Below are 21,959 nucleotides of genomic sequence, written 5' to 3'. Positions count from 1 at the left end.
TGCCGATTTTTTTTTTTTTTTTTTTTTTTTTACTGTTTGTTTATTTTAGAGAGAGAGGAAGACACAGAACTAAAGCAGGCTTTACGCTCTGAAGTGTCAGCACAGAGCCCAATGTGGGGCTAGGTTCGAATTCAGGAATCGTGAGATCATGACCTGAGCCAAAGTCAGATGCTTAACTGACTGAGCCTGCCAGGCGGCCCCTGCCTTGCGTTTCCTAAACACTTCCAGAGGTTGATGAGAATGGCCCCAAACCTCTAATGGTGTGACCACACACTTAGACTGAGTACCACTAGCGTCTTTACAACCCTAGAGTTAAGTGGAAAGTCAGGGTTAATTGCTACTGAATATTCACAAAGCACTGAAGGGCCACAAGGGCCGCACAGAATGGTCCCCTCGGGACATATATACTTCACCAGCAGAGCACTGAGGGGGCTTGGGAGTCAGAAGCCTGGGATTCAGTCTGACTCTATCACTTAGTATCTCTGTGTGGCCTCCGGCAGGTCTCTTCACCACTCTGCCTCTCATCTTCCTCTTCTGGGGAAGAACAAATGTGACAACGTATTTGACAGTGCCTTAAATACTTTAAAATTTTAATTAGAGCACAGCATTATTTCTGCATTAGAAAAATATCAGTATCTGTATATAACCACACCTTAAGTTTTGTTGTGTTTTGAAGACATTAAAGCTTTTCCTAACTTGAATTTTTAAAGGTAGAAACTTATTATAAATACTCAAACAGTGCAGATGTAGAGAATAAAATGAAAGTACTACCTAATGCTGCCATCCCTCCACGTCGGTTCCCATCTACCTCCCCCTCTACAAAGATTTTCTATATACCCTGTCCGAGTTTTTCCTATACATTTATAATAAAAAAATTTTTTATTAAAACATTTGTGTACAGGTTGGCATATATAGTTTAACCACAGAAGAACATTTTCACGTCCCTATGTATATACACAGATCGACCTCAGTCACTTTACTACTGTGTACTATTCTTGGTAGACCATAGTTGATTTAACTGTTCCACTTCTTTTTTTTTTTAACGTTTTTGTATTTATTTTTGAGAGTCAGAGAGACAGAGCATGAGTGGGGGAGGGGCAGAGAGAGAGGCAGACACAGAATCCGAAGCAGGCTCCAGGCTCCCAGGTGTCAGCACAGAGTCCTACATAGGGCTTGAACTGGTGGACTGCCAGATCGATGACCTGAGCCAAAGTCAGACACTTATCCAACTGAGCCACCCAGGGACCCTTTAACTGATTCACTTTTGTGAGCACCGGTTCCCCTTCTAATTTGCCAGTGAGATGAACAACGCTGAAACATATTCTACAGAGACTTTTGTGCACATGTATTAGTTTCCTGAGGTTAGTGACAAACTGCCACCAATCTGGAGGCTTTCAACAAGAGAAACGTATTCTCTCACAGCTCTGGAGCCCAGAAGTCCAAAATCAAGGTGTTGGCTAGGCTGGCTCCTCCCGGAAGCTCTGAGGGAAAAGTTCATTCCCGCTGGTCTCTCAGCTTCCGGTGGCTGGGGCAATCCCAGCAGTCCTGCATAGTAACCCGCACTCTACTCTCCACCTCTGCCCTTGTGGTAGGAACCCCTCCCTAAGGAGAAAGAAAAAATTGAAGAAGAGAGAAGACTTCAAGGTCACCTAGATATGAGTCCAGCTGCCTACATCCCCCATGTTCCTGTAAACTGAAACAACTTAATCAGACTGCATTTTTATGTGTATTACCATATATGGGAGACAAAGAAATAGAAAACGCATAAAAAAACCTATGCCATATGATGTGGGCTGCTCAGTTCTTTTGGGTACGAACCCAACTGAGCGGTGCGGGCAAAATAAAGTTGCTTCCTGGAAAGAAAAGTCTCGGTGTCACGATTCTCTGAGCGAGAATCCTGCAACACCCTGGCTTGGCCTTCCCCCGCCCTGCCCCCTGCATCTTCAATCTCCCTCTTCCTTTCTCTTATAAGGACACCAGCCACCGATGTGGAGATCTTTACCTTAATTATAACTGCGAGGGCCCATATTCCAAATAAAGTCATGTTCTCAGGTTCTGATTGGACATATCTTTGGGGGCCATTAATCAACTCACGACCACACACACAAGAAAATGTCAGTTGTGGTAAAAAAATTATACTGCTAAAATGTCACTCAAAAGGTTACAATAATTTTCATTTCCACCAAAATGATACTGAAGTGCTCTTTCCCCTGTATTCTTGCCAACTCTTAAAACTTCGGGCTAAATCTATGTGTTAGATAAAAAATAATGCAATACCGTTTCTGCTGCATCTCCCTGACTTCTCTAGTAAGGTTAATCCTTTATTTACTGTTTTCTTTTGAGAACCTCCTATTCTTAAATTTTGTCATTTTCTACATGCTGATGTGTCATTTTCCTGTCAATCTTTAATAATTCTTCACAATCTGGATGTTAATATATGTTACCACAATTTCCAAGCCTGTCTTTTATTCAACCTTACCTTTTACTGCATAGCATTTATAAGTATTTATTTAGTCAAATTTACCAAGTTTTTCTTTTAGGTCCTGGGCTTTTAACATTTTCAGATTTTTAAATTCCCTAAGATTTATGTGGTATCACCAAGCAGGACAAATATAGACGTATGAGTAATGGAAAGCACATTCTACTCTGTCTGGAAATGCTTATGAATGAGAAAATATTTGAGGAGCCAGAGGATGCTTAAATTAGGTGTTCTAAGATGCAATTTCCAACAAGCAATTCTCAGAACGCCAGCCATTCATTCAGTTCAATCCGAATACAACTCCATATAATCAACTGTGACACAGCATCAGATTCCCCAGGCTGAGGGCTCAGTCCCATAGGACTGCAAACCGCCCAGACCCCACCCCCAACTTGAGACACCGCTTGCAACCCAGTTAGCTGGGCTCCTGACCCACTGGCTACGGGCTGGCTGGTTCCATGAGCCCTCCTCCTCGGGTACAATTAACTTGCCAGCTCACAGAACACAAGAGAAACATGTTGTTAACAGTAAAAGGATGTAAGTCACGAGCAGCCAAACGGAAGAGGTGTGGAGGGCAAGGTACGGGGAGGCGCCTCGGATCTTCCACGCCCGGAGCGCCACCTTTCCAGCATCTCCACGTGTCCACCAACCAGGAAGCTCTCTGACCCCCGTCCTTTTGGGTTTTTATGTAAGCTACATATTTTTTGACAAGAGTGATTAAATAACTGGCTGCTGGCAATTGCTTCAACCACCCTGGAGGCTGGGGGTGGGACTGCAATTTCCAACCCTCTAATCAGTGCTTGGCTCCACGGGCCAGCAGCCCCCATCCCTACAAACTTTCCAGAACCTCATTAACATAACAAAAGGCAACGTTATCCCTCCAAAGGCTTGGGAAATGCCAAGGGTTTTGGAAGCGGTGAGGGGGACTGTGGACGAAGTATACTTGTCTCATAAATCACAGTATCACAATGCTGTGGACCCAACGTGAAAATACAGAAAAGAAGAAGAGTAAAGGTGGAGGAGGGAGGGGTTTCAACTCCTAATGCACAACAATGCCTTAGGCACTGAAGGAGAAAAGAAATGTAAGACACATGCATTCTCTGCCCTCCAATTCAGACACAAGCAAAAAAATTTTAAGCAGCAGTTAAGCAATGACAAATGACAAAAAATTGGCAAACCACTGAAATCCAAGGAGTTGATAGTACGATGGGAAAGGGAATTCTGATGGGTCTCAAAAGAGATGGTGAGCACCAATCAGAATTCAAAACATTGTTTTTAAACTTTCACCAAATGAAACATAAGAAAAGTACACTATCATAATCAAACTCAACAGACTGTGCCAAGTAAACTCATCCACATAACCTGTGCTCAGCTCAGGAAGAAGTCCTCGACGGCACCCTCGAAGCCCCTCCTGCTTCACTCCTACTTACCCTTCGCATTTCCTTCCTTCACTCCCCAAAAGCTGAGACTGCTTCTAATTTTGTACTCTGTATAAAGAGAGTAAGATACTAGATACTACTTTTTCTCGAAACCTGCCTGCGACATTCATCAAAATCTGTGCACATAGTTACAGACCGCCCTTTCCGTTACTTGTACAGTACCCACTGGGTGGAGACTTTAATGCACCGCTTACCCACTGTACCAATGACGGGTAGTCTCCATGCTTCCTACGTCTGGACCCCTGTGAGAAACGCTGCTGTGAACGCTCTCGTGTGCATCCTGCGGTGAACACGTTGTCACTCCTGTGAGTGTGTACTAGGGAGCAGAAGCGTGTTAGGGACCAGGGACCACACAGACGTTCAACACTAAGTTCTGCCCAACAGTCCCCAAAGGATAGGCACAGGCCCACAGGCACCATGTGGGGGCTCTAGGCTATCCGCCACCTTTTCCCCGTCAGCCATTCTAGTGAACCTGCAGCAAACGCCATTACTACGAATAATATGACTTGAGGGAACAGCAAATTCCTCACAACACAGCAGTCTTTAGAAAGAATATGGGTTTTAATTAAACTAAAGGCACACAAAAAAACAGTTCACTGACTTGCTTAGTCACATCCCCAAGGGATAACAAAACGATTCATGTAAAGTCCACGTTTAAGAGCACAAAAGTGAGGCACCTGGGTGGTTCAGTTGGTTAAGTGTCTGACTTAAGCTCAGTTCATAATCTTACAGTTCATGAGTTCAAGCCCCATTTTGGGCTCTGTGCTGACAGCTCAGAGCCTGGAGCTTGCTTCAGATTCTGTCTCTCTCTCTCTCTCTACCCCTCTCAAAAATAAACATCAAAAACATAAATAAAAATTTAAAAAAAAGAACATAAAAGCAGCAGTCAATTGTTCTGTGGCCATTGCTTTTCCACTGGGAGAAGAATTAACCAATTATTTTAACCACTCTCTAAGCTGCACTTAAAAAAGAAAAGATATGGGTATTAATGGGTATCAGGTTGATGTAAAAAACTTACAGTAAAAGTGTTAGGAGAAAGTACACGTTTAAAAAAAATTTTTTTAGTGTTTTATTTATTTCTGAGAGACAGTGAGAGAGAGACAGCATGAGCAGGGGAGGGTCAGAGAGTGAGGGAGACACAGAATCTGAAGCAGGCTCCAGGCTCTGAGCTAGCTGTCAGCACAGAGCCCGACACGGAGCTCAAACCCATGTGTTTGAGATCATGACCTAAGCCGAGGCCGGACGCTCAGCTCAACCGACTGAGCCACCCAGGCGCCCCAGTACACGTGTTTTAAGAGAAGACAGTCACGGAGCCCACAAAGACTGCTCAGGAGTGGGGAGAAATAAGACAGAAGGTGGAAAACATGGTAAATAAATGTTCTGGTGACTGAACCTACGTACAAGTCCTCTCACTAAAATGTTACAATCCACACTTTTCTATAGAAGCAATGGCTATTTCCTTTCAGGGAAATGAGTATCAGTAAATGTTTTCTAAAAATAATGCAAAATATATTTTAGCAAAAATGTACAGACTAGCTTTTCTGTGACTCTCACTGTATGATTTCACATGTGTACTATGTGAGATACATCCCCTTAAGAAACTACAACATAAAATGTAATCAGGACAGGTATTTTCAGTAAACAATAAAATATGAGAATCCATAATAATATTATGTCTAATACTTAACTTATTTTTATTAAGACATTTTTTAAACTTCATTTATTTGAGATTCATTTATTTGAGAGAGATCTAGTGCGAGCAGGGGAGAGGTAGAGAGACAGAGAGAGAGAGAGAGAGAGAGAGAGAGAGAGAGAGAGGAGAGAGTGAATCCCAAGCAGGTTCTGTGCTATCAGCATGGAGCCTGACATGCAGCTCGATGCCACAAACCAGGAGATCATGACCTGAGCCAAAATCAAGAGCTGGAAGCTTAGCAGACTGAACCCTCCCCCTCCCCAAAGGTGTCCCTAATACTTAACTTTAAAAGTTTTTTTTAGAAATCCTAGAATCAAACTAGTAAAAAAACAAAAACAGTAACAAATTACTTCCATTTTGCAGGCGTCTAGGACTACAACCTCACGTCAGCCCCAAGCTCCTAGACAATGAGCAGCACAGCACATCCTGTAATTCATCACAGCCTCTCGAGGACATTCAATACATCCTACTCACCAGCATGCTGGACACATGCTGGAACGTGCCACTACTGACCAGTGTAGCATATACGCTGCTTCATGCAGCTGGGGAAAAGTGATCGGATATTTCTGTAAGGCAGACCTAGTTCAAAATGCTCACTCATTTTTAAACAGGATTTGTCAACAGGCACAGATTTTAGAAATTACATAAACACAAACGCTACAAAATTCAAGAACAATAAAGCAGAAAGACATAAACTATGCCTAAGAGCATCTGCTAATAGTGCAAACTGCCTTCTAAACAAACCTTTATTATTTCCTTAAGGTTTATCTAGGTGGGACCTTCATATATATTTACTCCAACCAATGAAACACATGGTTAATTTATCAATGTTGACTCTTAAGAGCCAAGTGAGTGAGTGATGACCATGATAAAAACAGAGTCATATTCTGGGAATTTATCTGCTTCTCTTTTCAAGGTTCGCATTTCTAACATTTATAAGTTAAATTACGTTAGGTATGAACAGAGTAAACAAGAGGGTATATAAGACTTGTGTGCATTTAGTTGATCAGGTAATATATAAATTTTAGCATAAAAGGGACTGCAGTGCCATGAAGAGTTCTAAGAGACTGTTAAGAAAAGGCTACTGAGACGTGAGAGGGAAAACCAAGGAGACTGAAATGAAACTCTGTGACAGGAGAGAGGTCACTGAAAAGAAAAAAAACAAATGGGTGGGAATGAAAAACAGCAAATGCTACCAAACTGACCAAACGAAAACACACATACAAATCATGGACAGGCAGTCACCAATGCGGAGGCACAGAACAGCAAGCAGCCATAACTGCCAATCTCTAATCCCAGACACCCGCAAGCTCTTCTCTCAAGAGATTCATGACCACACTACTTTTCATTCCATTTTTGTAAGTAACCTCTACCCCCACCGTGGGGCTTGAACTCACGACCCCGAGATCCAGAGTCGCTCGCTCCACTGACTGAGCAGCCAGGTGCCCCCGTGATTAGACCCGTCAAGTTCTGTACTGGAAGAGAACGGAAGGGCAGCATTGCAAGCAAAAACATGGATGAATAAAACACGATAAGAGTTTATGAATAAATACTGAGATTTGCTAGTCTAACACATGTTATGCTGAGTACAACTAGCTAGTCACACTAAAAATAAAATGCTAAAAACTCACTCACTGTCTTCTGTGGGAAGGACCTGCAGGGAGTATATCCACTCTATTATATCATCTTTGTTCACCACATCTAAGGAGTCCAACATATCCAGCCCGGAGAGCGCAAAAAATGCAATTGTCAACCTAAAAGAAAAAACAAACAAACAAACGTAAAATTCCATCTTAACTGTCTAAACCCTGAAGTCTTTCTTGTTCAGAAAAATAAGAAATTCTAATTTTAAAATGATTTCAAACAGTACTCATTTTGCAAAAGCCAAAAAGTCATATTTATTCTTATCTTTTAATAATATCAACCAAACCTTTGTTTCATTTGTAAAAAGAAGCATTTGGGGGTCAAATAACTAGTCATACTCATCTGAAACATACATGCACTCCCTGAAGTCAGTGTATCAGCTACCTGAAGGTTAATAATGTAGGTTTAAAAAAGAATTCCCTGTACCTAGTTAGCCTTTCCAAAAGGCTGGAAAACATAGAGAAAACCGATTTCTACTTATTTGCCAAGATCAACTATGCTTATAGTTGCTGCTTAACTCTTAACTATAGAAGGTTAAAATAAATCCATCTGTACTCAAATTTGTTTACAAATAATGTGATTAGACAAAACTTAAAATAGATTTTGGGAAATAAGGGATACTTTGAAAAATACATATGCATTTCAACTCCATTTTCCCAGAGAGGATTCCTTGATGGAATGAAAACCTGTAAAGCAACACATTCCTCTCCAAGATTGCACACTAAATGAGAAATGTAAACTCCGTATTTTCATTGACAACTAGTACTTAAATGATTACTTTTTAAAGAAAAAATTTGTTATATACAATTCTTTTCAGGCTGAGATATATTTTATACTGTTTTCTGAACATGGTTGTCTCTTTTTTTTCCCCTAAGTTTAAAAAAAAAATTTATTTAATTTCTACACCCCATATGGGGCTTGAACTCACGACCCCAAGATCAAGAGTTGCATGTTCTATTGACTGAGACACCCCGAACATGATTATTTCATTTCTATATTCTAATAATTCCTATGACTATTACTAATAAATTAATACTTTAAATCATCTGGTCCAAAATCTTACAGCAAAGCCACTTGACACATTCTGCCACCTTTTCAAAAGATTCCAAAAGAGAAATAAGCCCTAATGCCCTGAGGCATCTGCTCTGTGTATAATAAATTAACTGCTTTGTCATGCATCTAGAAAAATATTACCAACTTAAGGAAAAATGAGAAAATAGTCACTTTGTTTACTTTTTTTTTAAGTGTGTAATTCTCTCTGATCTCTGGTTGAAAGAGGCTAGCATACATTAGATAATAGGAGGAAAAATCAGAGAATAATTTAATTCCAAACAAAGTTTAAGGGCAAAACCTAAAACTAATAAGATATTGTTACACTTAAGAACAAAAGATTTGGGGAAGGTTACATTATTGAGAGACTATTACTATGTATTAGACAGTGAGCAAGAAACTTCCTCATATGCTGTATCTCAATTTAATTCTAACAAACCATTGGGATCCACCAGAATTAGGCAGGTGATTTATCTGAGCAAGATCAGGATTAAATTAAGGGGGGGACCCCTTTATATGGGAGGCTACGGTTTAGAGTTCAGATTCTACTGTCAAACGAGCTAGGTTCAAATCCTAGGTTGGCTGGTTTACAGCAATTTATAACCTGGGCAGGACCTTTTCTGCCTTTTCTAAGTCTGCTTATCTACAAATCATCATCACACCTCACACAGGTATTGCACTACCTGCCCACACATCATACCTCACACAGGTATTGCGCTACCTGCCCACACATCATACCTCACACAAGTATTTCACTACCTGCCCACACATAACACCTCACACAGGTATTGCACTACCTGCCCACACGCAAGCACTCAACAAACAGAGGCTACCATTACTGGCGTTTTCTCGGATTTGACATGAGTTGACGACCTCAGAATCTAATCACACTGTCATACTATAGGCCTTATCTCCAGGTCTCTGGTTGGCAACCATCCTCCCCAGAGGACCCTGCCCTTTCTCAAAACAAAATGATACTTTAGATAAGAGAAAGGCTTCAAGCTAACAGCAGCCATGTTTGAGAATCACTGTTCTTCATGATAATCATGTCCAATGAGATAAGGTCTGCCTTATGCATGATATGTACTCATTTATTGAATTAACTAACAAATAAAAGCTCTGCAATACTCCATCTAACCCTCCTGGAGAGCTCTCCCAGGGGTTTTCAGTGTTGCTGTAAAGGATTACAGCCAGATAAAATTAATTTAAATTATGTAATAATTTAGTTTATTATGGTATCATAGAATAAAACAAAAAGAAGACAGGTGGAAATGGAGGACAACAGGAGGTTGTTGATAACACAACCTACTGAGGCTGGATAAATCAAAGAGCTTCCTATTAATAAAAAGTATGTGATAAGAAAACATCTAGGGGTGCCTGTGTGACTCAGTCAGTTAAGCATCCAACTTTTTTTTTTTTTTTTTTTTTTTTTTTTTATTTTTTTTTTTTTTTAATTTATTTCTAGGAGAGAGAGAGAGAGAGACAGCGTGAGCAGGTTTTTTAACGTTTTTTTTTTTTTAAATTTATTTCTAGGAGAGAGAGAGAGAGAGACAGCGTGAGCAGGGTAGGGTTAGAGAGAGAGGGAGTCACAGACTGAAACAGGCTCCAGGCTCTGAGCTGGCAGTCAGCACAGAGCCCGACGCGGGGCTCGAACCCACGAACCGCAGGATCATGACCTAAGCGAAAGTCGGACGCTTAACCGACTAAGCCACCCAGGCGCCCCTAAGCATCCAACTTTTGATCTTAGCTCAGGTCTTGATCTCAGGGTCATAAGTTCAAGCCCCAAGATGGGCTCTGCACTGGGCATGAAGCCTGCTTAAAAAAGAAAAGAAAAAAGAAAACATATAAAAGGTTATAAAAATAAGCTGGTATTCTTTTTTTTTAATGTTTTATTATTTCTGAGAGAGAGAGAGAGAGAGAGAGAGAGAGGCACAATGTGAGCAGGGGAGGGTCAGATAGAGAGGGAGACACAGAATCTGAAGCAGGCTCCAGGCTCTGAGCTGTCAGCACAGAGCCCAAAATGGGGCCTGAACCCATCAACTGTGAGATCATGACCTGAACCAAAGTCGGATGCTTAGCCACCCAGGCACCCCGGTGGTATTCTTTCCTAAGTTAAGTACTCTCTTAAATTTTTTAGCTCAAGATCATGAAGTCCAAAGAAGTAAAGGAATGTGCTTGAGATTTCACTGCTAGATAACCAATTAAAAACTTAGGAACTTTGAGTCACAGGGTGGTGGTCTCAGGGGTGTTTCTCAAACCTGCCTGCACATTAGAATCAGCTTTAAAACAAATAACTAGAGGCACCTGGGTGGCTCAGTTAGGCGTCTGACTCTAGGTTTCAGTTCAGGTCATGATCTGAGGCTTCGTGGGTCTAAGCCCTGCATAGGGCTCTGTGTTGGCAGTGTGGTGCCTGCTTGGGATTTTTTCTCTTTATCTCTCTCTCTCTCTCTGCCCCTCCCCTATTCACGGTGTCTCTCTCAAAATAAATAAACTTAAAAACAAAACAAAAAAACTAAAACAACACCCATAAAACACAGAGAGGTCTAGCCCTTACTCTACGACGAGATTGAAATTCTGGGTGGAAAGTGGGGTCTGGGTACCTGGAATTTGGGGCCAGGGGCACAGGTGTGAGAAACCTCTCAGGTGAGTGTAACATGCAGCCAGGCCTCAGGAGTACCGCTCTAGAGCAGTGATCCCCACTGGGGCAATAATGCGCCTAGGCGACACTGTAGAGAGATTTTTGGTTGTCTTTAGAGTACCACTGGCATCTAGCTGGTAAATGTCCCATCTACCATGCATAGGACAGCACCATTCAACAAAACGTCATCAGTGCTGAGGCCAAGTAACCCCGCTCCAAAGTCATACTGTTCCGTGTTCGTGTTATCTGAATGATCTGCTTTTCATTTTGCTTGCTTCTGAAGATGGATGCAAATACCAAAACTCAGCTGCTAGTAAACCACTTTTAAGATCTTGCATACTCAATTTTTAAGGCTTCTGAGAGTCCAGTATTTTCACCTCCTAGCCAGTGAGACTAAGGTTTATAGGATTAATGCAGCTGCAGTGAAAAGTTTCTGTTTATAAAGAGAGGCACCCAGCAGCGGCTGGCGGAACCAACTGCTCAATTTGGAGCAGTGTCTGGGCTCCCTCTTAGGACAGGCTGAAAGAAGATAGTCCTTTCTGACCACACGTGAGTTCTCAAGCAGTCCTACAACTCTGAGAGAGAGAGAGAGAGAGAGAGAGAGAGAGAGAGAGAGAGAGAATTAAAAGCCATAAGAAAAAAAATTAAATAAGCCATTAAAAAACCCCCCCCCGATTTGGAGCTGTGGGCCTCTGAGAGAAAGAAGGGAGGATCTTACGGTGCCCCAGTGAGTCCTACTTGGGGTATGGACTGCTGGGCACCTACTTTGGGCAGATGACGAGGGGGGAAATCGTGCCAAGACACGTGCCTAAAATCAGGCCCGTGTAGATATTAGAATGTTGTTACTTTCCAGAGCATTTGTGCTCACTCTTTCTTCTTTTCCCTAGAATTGAACTCTGAAACTATAAGCTGAAAAAGCAAAGGTCAGCTGTGCCTTCCTGTCCCCTCTTCCCTTCTGAACAACACTTAGGAAAAGTGTATCTTACATGGATTAAGAGGTAACATTCATCCCCTCTAAATCAAGCTGCGGCACCAGGGGTTCAATTCACAGATGGGAGGCATCAACTAAGATCTCCAAAAGATGTCAAATTTTTCAGGCTTAAGAACAAAATTTTCAGGCCTTAAAAAACAGCACCAAAAAAACACCCCAAGGATTAAACAGGAAAAAAATAGATAAAAGGAAAAACAGTCTGAGAAGTGGGGAAAAAAGAATCAAATCACAGTAACATGATTTTCCTGTGCCACTCACTAAAGGAGAATGAGGAGGGTATTGTTAGGCTAGAGCAGATTAGGCGACCATTTGGGAATATACTGGAAACACTGATTTATGGGCACTGACTAGATTCCCCAACTTGGGATCACCTACTCTGCCCCTTTCTAGTACACTCTGTTTCCTGGCATCTCCAAGTGTCTTTAACAAGTGACTGCATTCTTGACTAGATCTCAGGTGGGGCTATGACTAAATCATACTGCAAAGAGTTCTAAAATTATACACAAGCAGCTATATTTAGACACAGGAGCACAGTTGCTCGGTAAAACTGCTAATGGTAGAAATGATGAGAAAGTCTTAGAGAAAACGTGAAAATTAATCATAAAGTTAAAATACACAGCACACAGAGGTCCCAATAAATCCTCTGGAATGACTGGCTGCAACACTGCAGGAATGCTAGAAGTTTAAGCTTTACTCTTGATCTGTACTCTTTTCAAAGTGCTGGCTCGACTGGTAAATGTTTTTAAGTATAATTACTCATCTTTGGAATTATTTTACATGCAAAATAATTTTTCCATAAGAAATGTTTACTAAACATCTACTACAGACTGGATATCATGACAAAAACAAATAAAACAGTCCTTCTAAGCTTAGGCAAGTTACATTATGGGAGGAAATAACTAGAAGCTATAGGAAAAGTACTGTTCTAGAAATCATCTTCTTCCTCTCTAAACCTGCTCCTTTTGCCTCTTGCTCTGGAGACCAGATGGCTGTTCCAATCCTAGAGTCCTGGAACTCCTTTTTCCTCCAGCCCTCCCTTCCAGCCCTCCTTCCACTGCCCGGCACCTTGATTCCAGACTAGTGCAACAGCTAACTGGTCTTCGCGGCTCTGGTCTTGTCCCACTGGCTACAACAACCCATCTCAAACTGAACGGTCACTCTGAAACGCGTATGTCATCAGGAAGATTCACTGCTTGGCGACTTCAAATCACTTGTGTGACATCAAATTCAGGTTTCTTAACCTGGCACACAAAGCCCTCCTGTGATCTGGCCAATGCCTACCTTCCAGGCTTAATTCCTACCACACCTGCCTTCCATTTTGAACCACTATCAGACAAATGATTGAAGTTTCTTTGCTTTACACTCACTTGTCTGCCTTTATTGTCCATTTGCCTATAATCCATCCTGGACTTTCCCCAAACTGAATACAAATTTAATAGTAATACTTATTCAGCTCCATGGTTACTTCTTCCAAGAAGCCATCTCTGAGATGTGTCTCTCTTCAGGAGGAGCTAAGGGGCTTCCATAAAGTCTTATGAATACCACAATCACTGGGCAAACAAACTCAAGTGCGGTGAGGGGATCAGCAAGATCAGGTTCACCTGGGAACTTGTCAGACTGTCTTATCCTAGACCCCTCCCACACCTTGCATTTTAACCAGATCCCCAGGTGATCTATATGCACATAAGAGCCAGGAGGCACTGCCGTAAGAATCTGTTAGCAGATCTGTTTCTCTTGTCAGGCTAACTGTCTCCAACTTTAGCGCGCACGAGCACCATGTGGGATGCCCATCACAATGTACAGAGTCCGACGCAGAACTGGGGAGGGGCCCAGGTATGTGTATTTTTATAAGCATTTTATGATGTCACTAATGTAGGGCCTCCTGCCATGGCCATCCCACTTGGAGAGGTACACTGCTGGGGTGCGATGTATTTCAGATAAGGGAGGGAATGAGAGGGTAGAGTAGTTGCTACATGGTAGTCAGCTACATCACAGGCTACGTAGGGGAATACGGAAGGACCCGTGAACAGAAAGACTAGGTAGATTGTGAGGTCTTGTAAAATAAAAACCAAATGACTAAACCCTTCTTGGAAAGGAGCTCGATCCATAAAAAACAACATACACAGAAAATGGTCAGTATTTAGTCCTTTGATTAAAAAAAACCCCAAAAAACCTACCCTACTCTAACTTCCGTTACCCAAATAGAAACGGTAACAGCAACTCCTAACCAAACAACTCTCTAAGCCACTTACAAAAAAGAAACCTGTTAATGCACAAAGCTCACAATCCAAGGTTTAATATTCACCTGAGTTAACTAGGAACTATCACCTTTCAGATATTTGTATGAAAAAGCCACAGGTAATTTATTTTCATAAAGCCACTGCTATTAGAAAAAGAAAAATTCAGTCCTATTTATCAGACTAAAAGAAACAGGAAAATGAAGTAATTTTGCCAAAGTGGTAGGTCAGAAAATAAGTGACTAAATGTCTAGCCTGCTAGCAGCTTTCCTAAGAGTCCTGTGTCATACCTATATCAGTACGAAGAAGGGAACACATGAACACCAGGAGCACTGGTTTCACACCGTATGCCTGTACCCAGACATATAGCAGGCACTCAATAAATGTTGGTAGAATTAAACAGCAGTACTGAGTAAGAATTGTGTCAACATACTGTTTTATCTGAAAATGCTGGTATCAGTAGAAATTTTGTGACCCGTCAGTCACCTTTGCTTAAAAGATCAGAGATCCTTCACGAGCATCTTCAAGTCAACCATCAATCACACACCCCTACCAAAGGAGTTCATGCAAAACTAAGGAAAGACTGTGAATCAGGAAAGAGAAAAACTGAAAAACCTGTAAAAAAAAAAAAAAAAAAAAAAAATCACTACAAAAACTTTTAGGTGCAGATGATCTTAAATGTGCCTATTAAGTGTGCTATTTAACACAATAAGAAATGATAAAAAATACTCAAGTGATAAACATTAGACATATTAACTAATGCACCATGGCATTATACACTATTACCTAACAGGTGATGCCTGATGTAGATGCTAAGATTATTCTAAAGTTATTAAATCTGTTGTTCAGTTTTTGCAGTTATATTCTATGAGCACCATTACACAGCTTACCAACATGCATTAGTGTATATGGTTTTGTCCACGCTGGAATTTTAAACAGAGCAGTCAAACACTGACATTTAGAAAATGCAACCACAGATCTAAAATGATAGCTATAACTTTAACAATCACAATAGAAGTTTTTTTATCCAAATGCTTCAAATTCACATAAAATTTAAAAAAAATTTTTTAAAGTTTATTTTTGAGAGAGAGATGGGGGGGGAGGGAGCGAGGGAGACACAGAATCAGAAGCAGGCTCCAGACTCCCAGCTCCCAGCTGTCAGCACAGAGCCAGATGTGGGGCTTGAACCCATGAACTGGGAGATTTTGACCTGAGCGGTAGTCAGATGCTTAATGGACTGAGCCACCCAAATGTGCCCAAATTCACATAAAATCAGTCCCCATAAAATGTGTGATTTATTAACATTACTTGTTTCATCCCATATCATTCCAGTCAGTGGAGTGGGTTTTGGAAACCTTAATTTAGGTCTAGGGATGTGTGCTCGGCTAGCCAATCAACACCTAGCATGGACAGAGAAAGGAATATAAGTAACGCTTCACTCTTTCCTTAGGGAGAATGTGTTCATCCTTCAGGGCTCAGCTCACATAACTCGACGAGTATTTACTTAGTGCCTCTTACAGGAAACTGCATGTCTTGTTCAGCTGTACTCCAGTACCTATCATCATAAATTTGTAGACCACGAGGGCAGAAGGAATCTGTAAAACTTCCAAAACTGCCCCGGCCATGCAGACTTCAAAATTACACCAGGGAATCAGAAGTCAGAAAATAGGGAGCGATTACAGCAGAACCAATCTGCTCTCTTCGTATCCCGTCCCATGCAATTTGGAGGGAGGCTCGCTTCAAACCCCGGCAATGCAGAGCAAAACCGCCTCCTTTCTCCTCGTCCCCAGATTTTACTCTGAATGACTAATTCACAGCTTCTCAGCCGCAGCCAAATCACACTCCTCAGCCAACTCCAACTCACAAGGCTACAGCAGATACACTTTTCACAGCCTGCTTTACGGAACACCGCACCTCTTCCGCCAACCTTCTCCTATCGTTAGATGTACAATTCCTGGAAAGTTCATTTCTCCCCAAACCTTATAGGCTCGGCGCCGCCCCTACAGACCTCAAACACCACACAGATACTCAATTAAGAGTGAATAACGTTTTGCAGGAAAGGGTGGCACGGGGCAGGCTATTTATCTAAAATACGAAGCCTAAAGGATCTGTCTTTTCCCTTTTACACTCGGATGTAATGAGGCCAAGTGATCCACAGCCTCGGGAGGAAGTAAGAAGGAAGCGCAGAGTTGACCGGAAAAATGGCTGGAAGTGAAAAAAGGCGGAAAATGGACATTCCACAAGCCCTGGCCTTACGGCTCCGCCGATCCTCCGGCCGTAGCTCGGGGGAGCGAGAGCCACCGCAGGCCCGCCGGACAGGAGAGGCAGCCGGCAGTGCCGGGTGGGCGGCGGCGCAGGCCCCGCGGACGCCCGGTCAGCCGGCAGGCTCCGCGGTGCCTTTCCGCGGGGGCCGGTGGGCGTCCCCACCCCGCGGACCGCGGCCACCAGTCACCTGCTGGTCTCGAGCGAAGAATAGCGCTCGGGCAAGACCTGGAGGCAGCGCTGGAAGAACCGCACGTGCCGGTCCCGCAGGAAATCCAGCCGCTCGCCGTCGCCGCTCCCCGCCAGCCGCTCGTCCTCCGGAGCCGCCATGCTGCTGCGGAAGCGACGTCCGCCGCGACCCGGAAGCAGTTGGCGCGCGGCGTGAAGGGACCTCGAGGGGCGACCCGGGGCCGGCGCGCGGGGATGGGGCCAGCTCCCGGCCCAGAGCCGGTCTGTGGTTGTACTTCCTCGCCGCCAACGGCCTTTCGCAGCGCTTAATCCCTCGGATTTCTCTCTCGACCCACCCTTTTCTATTCCGAGCCCTACAGGCTTGGAGACCCCCTCTTAAGCCTCGTAAAATTCAGCCCACAGTCCTTCCAGAACTTGTAACTTCTTTGAGATTTGGGAAGAAATGCAAGACCCAAAGCTTCTAGTTCGTTTCGAGAAAATCACGGCCCCTAAAGGATGGTATATGTGAAAACAGATGGATCTGAATAAACTTGCCAACAGACCTTTTTGGAAGGTCACGTTTATAAAATGAATGGGTAGGGAAGCTAAACCTTTAAATCAAACGGTGGAGACAAAGGTTTATTAAATAATTATAGATGCTTCAAAGGTTCAGAGACCTTCCTCGTCCCCTTTAGAAAAGCAGGAATCACTTAAACTATATATATGTACACACACACAAATGCAGTATACACACACGCTATATTCATAAGTGTTTCATTTTCAAGCCTTTTTTTGTTGTTTATTTTTGAGAAAGAGAGGAAGAGCGCAAGCAGGGGAGGGGCACAGAGACAGAGAGGGAGGGAGGGAGGGAGGGAGAGAGAAACACGGAATCAGCTGCAGGCGCAGGCTCAGCTGTCAGCAGAGAGCTGGACATGGGGCTTGAACTCACTAACTGCCAGATAATGAGCTGAGCCGAAGTCTGAGGCTTAACCCACCGAGCCACCCAGGTGCCTCTCTTTTGCAACTTAGATTTTACTCTTCGTGCTTGAGTCAGTGTATCATCTAGCAGCAATGTTGCATCCTTCTGCCATAGCAAACAAATGTTCTCCAACTACCCATATGTTAGGAAATGAAATAACATGGTTCTATCTTTTTTTAAAGAGGAACTTAATTTGCTTCCATCATATATTATTTCCTTTAAAAGTTCATGAGGCAGTTTTTGGGGGGAGAAATCCACCCAAAGATCAGGCTTGAACCTAGGATGTTTATAGTCAACTAGCAAAAGAGAAGTTTGAGTATAATTTTGATTGTTCACTTTCTTAGAAAATCTACTACTTAAAAAAGATACTGTCTGGGCAGAAGTTATCTTTTACTTGTTCAATAATACAAAGCACCTATTTTTAGGCACTAGTGGCTACTCATTCACCGCTATTTCTGTATGTCTTTAATAAACTGCATTAACAAACGGCTGGGTATGGCCAGAAGGCTGTTCTTGCTGCCTCCTTACAAGCAGGGAGGCCACATTGCTTGGATTTCAGGTATACCCAGCAGAGAGGAATTTTCATTTTGTGATTAAAATCCAAGATCTTTTACTCACACTTACATACATGTCTGAAGATGTTCAAAATGGAGTCAAATCACACAGGTTCAACTTAGTAGAATGAACAATGCACTCTATATATGCTCCAAAAGATGACCCTACTCAACTGGGCCCTTGATGGGAACCCGAATATTTAATCTGATTCTCAACTCAAGAACCAGCAATCCCATCCAAATTCAGTGAGGGTGGACTGACTGAGAGATAATATCATATGTTCCTAGGTAAGGAAAAGGCTTTTCAGGGGTGATTTTGACCACACAAGTTGTTGGCACATGCATGAGAGAATCTAACCCCCATGTAAAATGCCACTCTACATGATTAGGTAAGAAGTATAATTACCTCAAGTTTTCAAAGTATAGGAATGATGCAACATCTACATAATGGAATGTTGTTCAGCCATTAAATAATGTTAGAAAATATACAGAAACACAGAAAAGTATGTGTAACATAATGTTAAGTCATTTAGTAAATAAAATGTACTCTATGTAGTTATTTTATTTTAAGGTTTATTTTGAGAGAGAGAGAAAGTGCACACAGCAGAAGGGCAGACAGAGAGGGAGAGATTCCCAAACAGGCTCCATGCTGCCAGCGCAGAGCCCGATGTGGGGCTTGAGCTCATAAAGTATGAGGTCGTGCACCAATAGCACTGCTAGGAATTTACCCAAGGGATACAGGAGTGCTGATGCATAGGGGCACATATACCCCAATGTTCATTGCAGTACTCTCAACAATAGCCAAAACATGGAAAGAGCCTAGTGTCCATCAATTGACGAAGGGATCAAGAAGATGTGGCTTATCTGTACAATGGAATACTACATGGCAATGAGAAAGAATGAAATCTGGCCATGTGTAGCAACATGGATGGAACTTGGGGGTGTTATGCTGAGCGAAATAAGTCAGGCAGAGAAGTACAGCTACCATATGTTTGCACGTATAGGAGGATTAGGAGGAACTTAATGGAGGACCATGGGGGAGAAGAAGGGGGGAAAATAGTGGGGGAAAGGGAGGGAGGCAAACCATGAGACTCTTGAATGCTGAGAACAAACTGAGGACTGATGGGGGTGGGGGGAGGAGAAGGGGGGTGATGGGCATGGAGGAGGGCACTTGTGGGGATGAGCACTGGGTGTTATATGGAAACCAACTTGACAATAAACTATTAAAAAAAGAAAAGTGTGAGGTTATGACCTGAGCCCAAATCAAGATTTGGACACTCAACTGACTGAGCCACCCGGGCACCCTTCTATGTAGCTATTTTAAGATATGTATGTATATTTTTGGAAAAAGTTACCCTGGAGCGGTAGAATTATGGGTGCTTTATTAACAATTTTCCCTTCAGGTTTTTTTCTAAATTCCTTATGCATATCCTTTTTAAACCAGTGTAAGAAATGTTTATTTTGCCCTTCTATAAGCCTGTAACTGATATATTATTAATTATGCTTATTCTACATCCTTTATATAAAGGAACCATATAATAAATCCCTCATTTTAGACTCAGAAGGACTGGTTTTGTCAAAGAAAACCGCCAAGAAAGCAGACAAAAAGCTATAAGAAGCACACGACCTGGTATGCTTTCCTTCAATGCAGGAAATGGAGAGCTGCCTTCCTGTGCAATAAAAAGTAACATGTTCGAAAACAATACAAAGGAAACCTTCCTACTGTGTATCTTGTAGTAGTTCCATTCTGTTTTTAAAATCCATTGTCCACTTCTATATTTTATTTCTAAAGTGCCTCCAATCATTAAAAAAAAAGTTCTAGAGAACAAGGACTACAAAGAAAACAGGCATTCCTGATTAAGAATATTTTATGTTATTTCTCCCATTTTGCAGCAATAATTGTGTAATCAGAACTCAGGTTCCAAAATTTGGAAGCCATCTACTTTGACTATTAACTGTGAAATAAGACAGGGTTTTGACCACTACTAATAGTGAATTTCTGAGTCACCGGACCTAAATATATCAAATTATAATTAAAGATATTCTAAGAGGAGCGCCTGGGTGGCTCAGTCGGTTGATTGGCTGATTAATTTCAGCTCAGGTCACAATCTCTCGGTTTTGTGGCTTCGAGCCCCATCTCGAGCTCTGTGCACAGTACGGCACAGAGCCTACTTGGGATTCTCTATCTGCCCCTCCCCTACTCACACCCTCTCTGTTGTTCTCTAAATAAATAAATAAATAAATAAATAAACTAAAAAAAAAAAGATTTGAAAAGTTTAAAGCAATGAGTTTCCTATATTTACCATGGACAAGGTACCGTTCTTATATGATGGGAACAGATTAAAATTAGGAACTAAGATTTCAGAATAGGAAAAGCTGAGTCAAACTAAGTTGTGTATTCATGCACAAAAATTTCAAAACTTTAAAATTCAATCTTTTGATCAAATATTTCGAGCCGAACAGAAGCAGTAAAGAAAACTGCACCAGCCAGGAAGATGTGAAAGACACAAAGGTTTTATAAATGTGTGAAGTCCAGAAAGGCTTTTTTCCCCTTTAGGGAAATTTGGAATAGCTAAAGGAAACCAAAAAGATACCGAGATTACAAATAACAGGGTATATATGAGGGGAGGCATATTTGTTAAATAAATATTCTCTATATAAACAAAGCATGCTTCAAACAAATACAAAATGTTTATTACACAAATATGTGGTAACTGACCAAACTACCAATTTGTTAAACTTAGAAAAGTGCTAACTTATTTCCAAAAAAAAAGAAAAAGAAAAAAGAAAACCTTTACATTTTTCTTACTTAAGCTGATTTACCTCCAAGTTATAAACGTTACAAAATTTTTGCTTAAAAAAAATGTTCCCCTGTGATTGTCCCAATTTATTTTGCTATGCCATGAGGAAAACAAAGTATCTCTGAAATGTTCTGAGTATTTAAAGGAAATAATGTTTGTAACAACAACTTACTCGGAAAATTTTAACATCAGTAACAGGCCAACATACACAGGAAATACCCTGTTAATATAAACAGGAAATACGACAATGCCGCATGAAACTCAATACTTATCGGTTCACATACAACACAATTATCAATCTGACTGGGGTTAGGGCTGTTTCAAGAACTTGGTTAGTGACTCTCTTCTGGTACGGCTGAGTATGTTGACATTCTCATCAACGGAGTATCACCTTCATGGTTTCATATTCTTTTCTCAACTCCTTGCCTCCAGGTTGGGATGGCCCTAAAAAGAAGGGAAATGATAAATACAAAGGAAATTTGGAGAAAAATGCTAACTCATTAAATATTAACCATAAAAAATGTATAAGGATTTACTTGATCAACTTTTTGCTGTAAAATGCAGCATACATCCAGAAATTGCATAAAATATAAACACATAGTTATGAAATTATTATAAAACGGACAGCCACTCTGACTCCTTTTTTACCTGTGTGGGATATGCAGAAGCGGCCCAGAGCCTGTGGGTCCCATCTTTTTGGTCCGTTCCTCCCAACCTTTGGTAGGTCTGTAAAGCCTAGAGGGATCCCTACTAACATTGTTTTCAACCTATAATCAGAACAAAAAAGAAAAAAAAAAAAGAGTGCCAGTTGGTTTATATAAACTATTTATATAAATTAGCTTGGACTAGTGGGTGAGATCCCTACTAATAGCAAGCAGTTTTAAGAAGCATCCTCAAGGGGGGGCGCCTGGGTGGCTTAGTCGGTTAAGCGTCCGACTTTCACTTGGGTCATGATCTCGCGGTTCGTGGGTTCGAGCCCCGCGTCAGGCTCTGTGCTGACTGCCAGCTCAGAGCCTGGAGCCTG

At 41.8% G+C, this 21,959-nt stretch overlaps 2 protein-coding genes across 3 annotated transcripts in view; both read right to left on the bottom strand.

Moving 5' to 3' along the window:
• The window catches only part of PGGT1B (protein geranylgeranyltransferase type I subunit beta), a 61,823-nt gene extending 45,049 nt beyond the window's left edge, over nt 1-16,774 (bottom strand). The window contains exons 1-2 of one of the 2 annotated variants that reach the window (XM_039252604.1): nt 16,624-16,774; nt 7,247-7,365 (exon numbers count right to left, since the gene is read on the bottom strand). In XM_039252604.1, coding sequence (XP_039108535.1) covers nt 7,247-7,365; nt 16,624-16,763 — 259 coding nt within the window. In that variant the 5' untranslated portion in view covers nt 16,764-16,774. Of the gene's footprint in view, nt 1-7,246; nt 7,366-10,905; nt 11,044-16,623 lie in introns of those variants that run through there. The other variant, XM_039252605.1, reaches the window with a different exon arrangement.
• A 3,891-nt stretch (nt 16,775-20,665) lies between these two features.
• The window catches only part of CCDC112 (coiled-coil domain containing 112), a 32,069-nt gene continuing 30,775 nt past the window's right edge, over nt 20,666-21,959 (bottom strand). Inside the window, exons 9-10 of the mRNA XM_039252593.1 lie at nt 21,584-21,702; nt 20,666-21,379 (exon numbers count right to left, since the gene is read on the bottom strand). Of these exons, the coding sequence (XP_039108524.1) occupies nt 21,337-21,379; nt 21,584-21,702 (162 nt within the window). The 3' untranslated portion in view covers nt 20,666-21,336. The remainder of the gene's footprint in view (nt 21,380-21,583; nt 21,703-21,959) is intronic.

Source organism: Hyaena hyaena, unplaced genomic scaffold (assembly GCF_003009895.1).
Source record: "Hyaena hyaena isolate Hyena2069 unplaced genomic scaffold, ASM300989v1 scaffold_431, whole genome shotgun sequence".
NCBI classification, from domain to species: Eukaryota; Metazoa; Chordata; class Mammalia; order Carnivora; family Hyaenidae; genus Hyaena; species Hyaena hyaena.
The sequence above is the reverse complement of the archived record's forward strand: the minus strand, read 5'-3'. Positions and strand labels throughout refer to the sequence as shown.